This window comes from Agelaius tricolor, unplaced genomic scaffold, assembly GCF_023055355.1.
Source record: "Agelaius tricolor isolate 1412-34295 unplaced genomic scaffold, bAgeTri1.0.p SCAF_12, whole genome shotgun sequence".
Lineage (NCBI taxonomy): Eukaryota > Metazoa > Chordata > Aves > Passeriformes > Icteridae > Agelaius > Agelaius tricolor.
This window is the reverse complement of record NW_027269272.1, coordinates 18,269,196-18,280,487: the sequence shown is the minus strand read 5'-3', so window position 1 is coordinate 18,280,487 and position 11,292 is coordinate 18,269,196. Positions and strand designations below refer to the sequence as shown.

Here is an 11,292-nt window from a genome sequence, read left to right as displayed (position 1 = left end):
TTAGACACTGTGGATAAACTAAACCAGAAATAAGTTTGTTCATACGTGATAACAGACTTTTAAAAATTAGTCAATCTTCACTCAGTCACAATGGGTCCTCATTTTCTTTCTTTTTCTTCAGTGTGGCCTTTGCACTGTGTTTCACTTTATGCCATTAAAAAGCTATTTGGATGATCAAGTTACTAACTTTTTTGAGATTAATCCCATGTTCTTGCTGATGACATGGCTGTTCTGAACCAGCTTGCTGGTCCCTGGACAGTCTGAAGGGACTTGACCTTGATGGGGGCGGGAGTATAAAGAGGCACCACTGTTCTTTCTTCCTTCTCCTCCCAACTCAGTTTCCAGTGAGGAAGGTTCAGCAATAAAGAAAACATTTACATGAAAGAGTTATTACATGCATCTGCTTTTCTCTTCCCCTGAGAGCAATTATGAACTATTTGAGAAGGGCTGTCCTTGACTGCAATATTTCTGTGTATCACCACCAGCAGCTGTAGTGATGGAAGCACCTGTGCAGGCCACCCTGCAGTGAGACAGCAAGTCATTAACTGTTCTCAGACCACTAGATAACAGTGCTAACCCAAACACCATTAGTCAATTTATGCTAGAGTTTGCTTTGTGGATGTTTAATACTTAAATAGCTTCATGGTTTAATATAATTTCTAGTTCAGTATCCAATAGCTAATTATGTGTAGTAAAAAAACAACAAAAAAAAAACCAAAACAGGCAACTGTGTCAAGAAAAAAATGCTTGCATTTTTATTTTCTATAAATCTGTATAAAGCATGAATGTAGTGTCATGGATTACTTTTTTATGGAAAACAGTCAAATTTCCTCTAGGTCAGATTCCTTGGAGAAGTACATTATAATTACGAATTATGAAAAAAAAGAAAGATTATAGATGGTAATTTGCACTATTAGAGAATTTTCCTTTTTGTTAGAACTGAAAGAACATTGTTTTCTGAGGAGATTTTTACCCATTCACATTATCTGAGGGACTCAGAATTTTGAGCCTTTCAGTTACAGTGGAACTTGAGGTAGCCATGATGAAGACATAGGTTGAAATACTTAATGAATATTTTCACTGATTCTCCTTCCTAGAAACAGAATACTTTTCCCACTTCTCCATCTGCTGTTTTCATTGACTGTAGGACTGTGGTTGCCCCTGAAATTATTGAGCCAGGAACATCATTCTCTGAGGTCATATAGGAGAATTTTCTGTTACAAGGCTATGAGGAAATAAAGGCAAAAATTTTGGAAGATCAAGTTTGGGTTTTCCGGGGCATGATTTTGATTGTGTAGGGTGATCTGGAAAGCCTGGAAATTCTGCCATCTCCTTTAGTTTGGAGCCAGTGCTGGAAAAGTGAAGGTTGCATTGGGATAGTTCAGGAAAGTTTGCAGTAGGAGGTGTGAGAGAATCCTGCTGATTTAGAACTGGGATGCGATAGACAGCTCCTGTTACATGGCATGGAAAATACTTCCCTGATATGCTTGTCTTGTTGTGATGATGTCTGTAATAGTGATGACAGTGATGAGGAGGGTGTCCTGGAGGAGGGGGACAGGGTGGTCCATGGTGGTGAGGAGGGTGGTGGTGACCTGGTCCATGAGGTGGGGGACAGGGTGGTCCATGGTGGTGAGGAGGGTGGTGGTGACCTGGTCCATGAGGAGGGGGACAGGGTGGTCCATGGTGGTGAGGAGGATGGTCATGGTCTAGTCCATGAGGAGGGGGACAGGGTGGTCCATGGTGGTGAGGAGGATGGTCATGGTCTAGTCCATGAGGAAGGGGACAGGGTGGTCCATGGTGGTGAGGAGGATGGTCATGGTCTAGTCCATGAGGAGGGGGACAGGGTGGTCCATGGTGGTGAGGAGGATGGTCATGGTCTGGTCCATGAGGAGGGGGACAGGGTGGTCCATGGTGGTGAGGAGGATGGTCATGGTCTGGTCCTTGAGGAGGTAGAGTAGGATGATGATGATCTGGTTCATCATGGGGAGGAGGGGGAGAAGAAAGTTCTTTGTTGCTGTCTTGATCTTCCTTGCTGGATTTGGGGTTATGCTCAGGGTCTTCAGGTCTGGACTGAGAAGAGGGGGGACATTCATGTCTGTGGTGATGCTTATGGCGATGTCTATGACCAAAATGATGATGACAGTGGGGATGTCTGTGTGGATGTCCCAGGGCTGAATGTTTCCCTCTTTGCCCACAGCCATGGTGCTGTTTATAAAAACAACAGGGAGGAAGTATTAATCAGGTGTTGATAGGGTAGAAGAAATTGATGAGAAAGAGAGAGGGGGGAGTTAGCAGGTTTGCATTCATAGCTCTAATGATCTTTAAGGAAAAAAATCTGTATTTTTTTCATGATGGGGGAGAAGGAATAGATAATAAAATGCCAAGTTACTGAAAATCTGCCTGAAATACTACACCATTTTGAAATTATATAACCAGCTGAGAAGTATTTGTGATAGATCAAAACAAAACAAATCCACACTGGAGTAGCTGTTGTGAATACCAGATATGATAAAGATCATCTCCCCTCCCCTTGCTTTCTAAAATTCCTTTGAACTTTTTTGCCAGTCTCTACTCACTGATGCTTAGTCAAGTGATTAAACTGAGAGAAGACACGCTTGAAAGGAGTGGTAGGGACAGCTCAATTCTGATCAATCCTTTGAGTGACCTAGGACTTGCAGGTCAGTCTATCCTGACAGGCTGCATCACACCCAGGCAATAGAAAATTTGCATAAATTTTACAATCATCTGCCAGTCTGGGCTAAGCAAGATTGCTGCAACCTGCATGAGGATACAGCCAGAGATGTGTCCATAACTGAGTACATACCCAGGGATGGTAGATTTCGCAGCTTATATCTGTTCCATCAGCTTCATCTGCATCACTGATAACTCTTGCCTTGCAGAATCCGGTGTGCTAAGCAAAAGACAAGGAAAAAAACCCACAATGCACATCTGGGTTCTTGTGATGGAATTAATACAAACTACTGAATGTTCAACATTTTACAAGTTAGGCTATTCCTTTGACACCTAAGTATCTTCACATAACTTAGCCAGATCCAGAGCCTTCTAACCAATGCTTGCTAGGGATTAATGATGATTAAAATAAGTGCTGGTTTTGGGGGGTTCTTGACTGTGATGCACTCTAGATGCACTTCACCATGTGCAGCTAGGGGGCTACTACTCTGCATCTCACTTCCATTTTGATGTCTGAGAAATTGGCCAGCCACTAATGCCTCCAGAATGAGTACTCTTGAGTGCCTGATTTTTCTTCCTTTTTTTTTTTCCCGCCTTTGCTTGTCAAACATCTCTTCAGATTGGAGTATAAAAAACCAGAGAAGGTGATGGATGTAAATCATATAAACCAAAAGTTTTACATATTTTATTTTTTCCATGTTTTATTTCATTATTTCAATTTAGTTTCTGGGAAATAATTTATTCTGAAATTATGAAATCTTGCCTAGCTGTTTCTTTGGTGTAGACTATAACAGTAATGAAAAAATGGGGTGAAGAGAACACTTTGATAGTTTTCTGCAGATGACCTTGAATTATTCCACTCTCCATTCTTCTGCAGCAAAAAAAGCAACCCTGAGCTCATTGGGATTACTTAAGACATATTTTTTTTTTTTAGGAACTATGACTCATATTGGTGTAAAAGTTTTTATGGACAGAGCATGAATGATTTGCTAGGGATTGGCCACAATTTGAATCCAAAAGCTAGATACAACCTGAAAAACTCTAGGCCTCTAACATGCCAGATTCCAATTACATTAAGATTTGAGAGTTCAGACTGTTTCCTTATAAAAGATAATGGAGCAGCTGTAAAATTAGGATCTGGGCTTGGACATGCTGGATTTTTAGTTTTGAGTTTGGGTGCATGCTTATAATAAACACTTGAAAATATATTGGTAGAATCTTCCTGGTACCACCCTTTATATCAGTTCTTGTTCTAAAACTTTACTTACAGCATGCCAGTCATGCAGAAAATCACATTCCAGTGCCTGATCTGTTTCCTGCATAGATTTTGAACAGTTGGTCTCTTTTATAGAGAATCCTAAAATGTGACCTTCACGGGAGGCAGTCTGAAACCAAGAGGTCAAAGAAGAAGTGGTGACTAGGTGTATTTAAAGTCTGTCAATTTTCAGAGCAACCATACGTCATCTTATTGTCAAAATCCCATCTACCTCATGCTTTCCTTACCTGTCCTGTTCAAATGTTCATGCACATACACATATTCAGCAAGGAAAACAGGTTAGATAATTTATATCTCATGCCCTTACTGCTTCCAGGAACACTTGCTTTAATTCTTTGTTTAGTATGCATGTGTTATAAAATCTGTTACTTTTACAGCCTGTGTTTTTAGGTAGTAGTGTCCTTTGAGTCTTCTCCCTAAACTGAACTGCTGCTTCTGTGAAAGTAGAGAGATCTATTGGATGGCAACCACCCATTTCCAGTGTTGGGAGTGCATAGTATTAGAGTGCTGATGTTAATTTGAGGTGAAATTCTGCCGGTTACTGTAAGAATGTTGCTTTCTTTGTTGTCAAGGGCATTAGTTATAGAGAAGGCCTTACTCCATATGAACATGGGAGAAAGCCTTTGTGATCCCATTAAAATCCATAAAGAGGTGTTTCATTTTAATTTCCAGCTATAGCAGTACTTTTATATCAAGTCTGTGTTGAAGGTGTCCTTAGCATGTGTGCACATACAAGTTTCACTAGTTAAACTAAATTGGTTGAAAGTGCATGCACATACTTTATGGTGTTTTTTATTGTAATTCATAGTTTCTGAGTGTTAAAATCCAGTGGTACAATGTAAAGTGTTGCTGTAGCTGAAGATGGTGAAGTGTGAAAAACCAAGTGTTTGGGGGGAAACACATGAACCCAGGCAATGTGAAAACAATCCCTTTCTAAATGGCAGTAGGGATACAGCGTGCACAGGGCTCCAGTGTGGGACACTGTCAGGTTTCTGAGCGATATTAAAAGCTGCAGGGAGGTGAGTTTGGCATGCTATCATTTAGGCAGTTTCCAAGATCAACATGTATTATGATGGGAGCCTTGGGACCTCATTACAGAGGTGTCCTGGGCTGACACATGTGTTGGCAGAATGATCCCATGCTGTTTAAGTGAAAGTCTCCAGTATCTACCAACAAGAAATTTTGTTATTAATATACTTCAAATCACCCAAAGGATAAATCTTCATGTTGACTTCACTTAGATATGGAGATATTTACCAGACCCAGAAGTTCTTCAAGAGCTACAGCACAAATTCACCTCCCTTCCTCAGAGTGCTGCTTTGCTCTGCAGCAAGAGTCAAAATGATGCTGAGCATGTTCCACTGTTTGTTGTACCCATGTGATAAATATTCTAAGAGTAAAAAATTATCTGTCTGCGACTGACAAAAGTGTGACTGTGATAATACATGACTGTCCATCTTGAAGTCTGCTCAGTAGTAAATAAACCCATGTATGTAACGTATGTCAAAATTAAAATATGTACACAAAGGAGGCCTTGAATTCTGAATGCCATCATACTGCCATAGTTCTTTAGCAAATGAGAAGTCCTTTTGCTTTCACACACCTAAATTAAAGTTGATAACAAGTCTTTGCTAAAGTAGGACCTTCAACTTAGATCTGATCCTAGAAGGGTTTCAGTTCTGGCCCCATGGTCCTGGAGTTGCTCACAACATTGTGTCATTTCTAAGTAATTCTAGGAGCAAATGCCACTTACCATCTTTAAAACTCTTTCAACTTTATCCACAGCGAAGTTGTTTGTGTGGTTACCTTCACTGTTGAATTTCCTCAGGGCCTTTGCAGCAATATCTTTGTGTTGCTCAGTGACTTCTAAGGCTTCAAGTTTCACAGGACAGTCTTTGCACTCTACTAAGTCAGGTGGAACTGTGAAAACAAATAATTGACTAATATTACAGTGGATATTAATACTCCTGGGAGTGTGCCCATGCCTTTAATGTGAACTCATAATGTGAAACTTAAATGCAGCATTTCCTTGGAAATGAAATACCTGTCCCTTGCTCCACAAATAAGGGTTTGTTCTGTAATGTGAAAAAAACCCAAACCCATGAAAATGAGTATTCTTATGAATCACCTTAGATTCTTACCACCCCAAATGTGCAGTCTTCCCAAATTTACATTTGTTCTGATGTTCATCATCATATTTTGGTGGACTGGAATGGTGATATCAGCTGACATCAATAAAGTCCGGTTTAGAGGAGTAGGGTAACCTTAATTCTATTACTCATTCTTAACATTCCATTTGAATTATCTAAAATATGAATTACAAGCAGATGAATGGATCTGTCATGGTTTCCATACACTGGTGGTGTACAGACTTTGGTACAAGGGCTGGTTTGAGGTATGCATTGGCTTACAGCAGTGGTTATTTTACCTGGACTTAATGTACAATTAAATCCATATAGTTGAGGTTTCTTCAGCAGATGGTTTGTATATGTGATAATCTTACATTGCCCAAAGTCCTGAGAGGAAAAAAGAATACATGATTATGATGTTATTTTCCCTGGATTTAATTGGATGTAGGCGATCATAGAAATTATACCTCCTTTTAATGTGCAGTACCTCTAAGAATAACAGATGTGGTCATTAATGCCATGTTTGATCAGGTACCACTCAAAATTTGTCTTCAGATAAAATGGGATCTCTCTGTACAAGAGCTTTTATTTTAATTCTCAGTTTGCATGATTGAGTAGACAATGGAAAACTGAAACAGCTTTCTTAGTCATCCTGATACTTATTTAGAGTAGGATAAGACAAGATGACAGGGAAACTTAGAATGCCATGTTATACAAATCTTGGTCGAAAGTGGATGGACCTTTTCATCAATTCCTTTTCTCCAATAAAAAAAAAGAATAAATGCTTTCTCTTCTCTGCTCCTGGGCCTTCTTCTTTCTCCTTTGTCATAGTATCACAACTCCTATTTAAATAAAGTTTTGGACTGGGAGTTCTCATCACTGGAGTGCAAAAGAAAGGACAAGTATTGCTGTATATCGTTCATGTAATGACACTACCAATCTTTCCCATTGTCATACCACAAATGTTATGACAGAAAACTGACAAAATATACCACTGGTATTTCTGGCTCATATACCAGGAACATGCTTAAAAAATAATTTCTAGTACCCTTTAGTTGTCAGCAAATTACCCTTAAAACATAAATTCTGCCACAAGCAGTGGAATGTGGAGTATAGTTCCTTTGAGACAGCAAGTTAAATAAGTTATACTTATTTGAAGACTCAATCCTTTCCCAAACTTTTAGCATATGTTTAACATTCTAGAATTAGATATAGTTTGGTTTAGGAAGAGCCATATTAAAGCCCAGTGTTCTCTGAGACACACACTTCTGGGCAGTTCAGAGGAAGATCAAGTTAGTGCATTATTGGTGTATGAGTTGGTGCAGATGCCATTGCTTGCCATTGGATAGGTGTGACTGTAGTCACAGGACTCCCAGTGTCTTCTGGATAAGACAGAGCATTCCGTTTCCAGCACATCCAAAGTTAAGTAGAGGACCGTTGAATTTCCCTGGAAGAGAAGTGCAAGTGAAACAGAGTTTGTAGACAAGAAGTTTGATCTGAAATAAACTTTTTTTGAGGTCACTATATTTAATCTTTAATGCAGCTTCTTCAGTTCTTTATTAAGGTTTTTCAGAGCTATCAAGTATAGGAAGTGTTTAGGCTGGAAGGGACCTTTGGAGGTCATCTTGCCAAGCCACTTGCTCAAGGCAAAGCTGAAACTTCAGTTTCGACTGCATTCTCTGTATCACCAAGACAGACATTCCACAACATTTCTGGGCCATTCTAGTACTTCACAACTTTCTCCATGATTTAGTTTTATATGTAATCAGAATTTCCCTTCCTGCAACTTAAACTTGTTGCCTCTTATCCTTTTGTTGATAACCTGTGAAAAGTGTCTGTTGTTAATATGACATTCATCAAGTAGGGAAAATGCCATTGTTAAAAGGTTGCCATTCCCTATTTCTGATTTTCCCATAGAATGTACTGTTCTATTTGGACATCAGTTGTCTAAGCAGCCAATTCTGTATGTACATCCATTTCAAATTACCTTAGTGACCAGAGACTTTCAGACCTTTGCTTCCTGCTCAGTTTATTCAGGGAGGGATGCAACAACACTTTAATAATCCCAATCAGAATCCTTAACTCTGAAACTATTCTAGTATGTTTTGTCTCCTGAGCAAATACAATTAGGAGAATTAAAATTTGAATTTGGATGGCAGTGTAATGGCATCTGGTGCTAAGAATTTTCTGTGGCCCACAGAAACGATTTTGGAATGGATTATTTAAACTTTATTCAGCCCTTGTACGGACATTCAGAATAAACACATATGTATTTTATTTTGTCATTTAGATAAATATGTGCAAAGCCCTTCAATGTGAAGAAGTGTCCTTGGGCTTTATGAAATTCCATCCATTCAGGTTCCTTTTTCAGTGTTTCTTTATAGATGAGACCTTGAAGAATTGCTGCAGTTTAGTGTAATATTTTCACTAGTAAGAGTCCACCAATGTCATGTTAAACACTGGTTTTGCAATATTTGTATATCTTAGCATTGTGTCTAATTTTAAAATAGGGGTTAAATGTCTACATCCAAATACGCAGTAGAAAATTCTTCTGTTCATCTCCTCAATAACTCTTTGGGGGAAATATGGTATCTTCTTAGTTGTTTTAAAAGCATTTTGCCCACACAAGTCCAGAACTGTGTTGTTGTGGATACCTGAGTATCTTATGCTTCTAGAACTCCTGTGTAAACCCAGTAGAGATTTGTCTGAAATTGCTCTGCTTAGATTTCTGAAGGGGATGATATGATAAACCTGTTGCACACTATTGCATGGAGAAACAAAAATAATGTTTTGGTCTTTGTTTTTTTTTTAATATATACACATTCTTAATGTTATCTTGGCAGTGGAATCAAAGAAAGGTCTAGCACAATAATGTACATGATTAGTGTGCAGGAGATCACATCTGGTGGCTTTGGGTCTGAGAACATACAGAGACCTTACAGAGAGGATTCTTTAGCAGTCAGACAGATAGAAGTGTCTTTTCTGTTTTTGTAGACACTGTGTGACAGCTGAAGAGGGGTGGCACATACATAGCTGCATGGCAGCAGAATTCTTCAAGGACAGGAGACTTCAGGGTTTAAATCTCTTAATGCAGAAGAGGTTCTTCCCAGCTGAAGCTCTTTAACTGCCTGATTACTGTGTACAACCCAATGGTATTACTTGCTGCATTCTTGTCTTTGGAAAGCAAAAAATTCCATCAGGCTTTTTGCAGGTGTACCTGAAGACCTGTGACAAGCTGGACTTTGGGTCCCTTTCTGAATCTGTACTTATCCTTACAGGCACTACCAAGCAGCTCCATCAAGCACTATCCTTTTTTTTCTGTTGCTATACTGGGATGTCTGTGATGGTGCATGTGTGCCTGTATACCAGTTTCATAATCAAGCAGCTGAAAGCTACCAGGTGCATTAGTAAATCTGCTTGTCCTTGCTCTCTTTTATGTACTAGTCAAAGCCATTTTTATTCTATTGCTTTTTCTGCTATTGATTTGTTTTGGCATTTCAGCAGTCATTTAGAAATGCTTATGTTATCTTCTCTAGGAAAAAAAAAATGGAAATAGGAAGGAAATAGAAAATGACTGATAGGGATTCTCTATCCAGTCCCTCCCCTGTTTTGTAGATTAGCAACTCCTTTGACTTCCTCTGCCTTTTTCCCTTTCCACCAGTTCATTCAGGTATGCCTGAAATTAAGGTAATAACAAAATATCAATCTTGCAGGATGCATTGGTCTAATTAATGTTAGACATTCATGGAATAAAGAAACCTTCTGAATATAAATTTTGAGTGTACCATCTGAAACCAGACAGCAGACAGAACAGATTAATTTCCAGAGTTGTATAGAGCTGTTCAGAGCATCTCTTATGCAAACATCCTGCTGGCCAAGAGAAGAAAGGCCATTCAGCATTGTTTGAAATCAAGTTTATGTGCAGTAAATCATACACAAATGAATACTGAGGTGTTGTAAATCACAGCTGATTCATTGGATTACATCAACATTGTTCTAGTAAAAGCAATAAACATAAGCTCTTAATTGCCTGGCTCATTATTTAAAAATCACAGTCTTGTGTAAATCAGCCTTTAAGTTCATACTTACTAAATGTAGTTCATGTGCATCAGCAACACGGAACAAACCAAAAACGTAACCATCTCTGCGATGTCTGTTGACCAAATCCAGGGCCACTCCTGCATCTGTTTCAATGGTGTTACAGTCTGCAGGTGTAATGCTTATTTCATTTTGGGCATTAGAGCACTGCAGTAGTGTTAGAAAAAAAGCTGAAGCTAGAAGCAGCATTTTGTTTGCAGTGTTCGGTCACTTGTGCCCATGCCCTGATAAAGCCAGCCTGCTTTTAAATCAGAGCAGCCCTCCAAAGTTATAAATGAATGCTAAAAGGGCATGGTTTTATATAAGTTTAAGTGTCATGTCAGACAGCCATTACCTTGACCCTGGATTAACATTTGCAAACAGCAAGTAAATGATTATATAGTGATTGATCAGATTTTGAAGAAAGTAGGCTTTATAACCTGTCTGGACTACCCTTCAAAGGGCCTGTTTATGAATCTTTATGCAGATGTTGTGCAATGGTGCTTTATCATGGAAAGAACTAACTTCTGTGTTAGGCTGAGCCTGGCAGTAAGAAGGTCCAGTTTATGTGTGCAGATATTACACAATCTTGGTCTTCTGTTTACTATTAAAACAGTTGAACTGAAAATATGCTGAAATATTTGTGGTCAAATTATGGCTCTATTCATATCCCTGTTTTTACAGAAATAAGGAATTCACTCAGATGTGGAAAAGGGATATAGCTCAAGGTGCACTGCAGGCTGGTGGTCTGTAGCTGCTATGTGAGTACCTCCTACTCCTCCAGCTAAAGAAAATTTAGAGCATATTTCTATCAGCTTTACATCATTTCAGACTGGTACTCAGAAAGGGACTGACTGGCTAATACTGTGTAACCTAGGTATGGCAAGAAGTTACATAAAGCTGCCTTTGCATTCTCAACCTGAGCAATTTTGTGTGTTTTTTTGGCTGTGGTAGCCTTCATAGACTTCTTTAGAGAATTGCTGGTAATTTTTCTTTTTGTATTTAATAAAATAATGCAGTACCTAGTAAGATTTATACCTTTTAAGGATATGCCAATATCCTCTCCTAAGCAGAAAGGATGAGATGTTCTCTCGTTGTATTCAAAATCTTTTTTTCAGG

General features: G+C 38.9%; 1 protein-coding gene across 1 annotated transcript; it reads right to left on the bottom strand.

The window, feature by feature from the left end:
- Positions 1-1,197: 1,197 nt before the first annotated feature.
- On the bottom strand, positions 1,198-10,383 carry HRG (histidine rich glycoprotein). Its single transcript, XM_071437059.1, has 7 exons — positions 10,186-10,383; positions 7,436-7,543; positions 6,396-6,483; positions 5,721-5,887; positions 3,960-4,076; positions 2,825-2,911; positions 1,198-2,205 (listed from the first exon to the last, which is right to left on the bottom strand). The coding sequence occupies exons 1-7, from the start codon at positions 10,381-10,383 to the stop codon at positions 1,198-1,200; spliced, it is 1,773 nt and encodes a 590-aa protein (XP_071293160.1).
- Between the last annotated feature and the right edge of the window lie 909 nt (positions 10,384-11,292).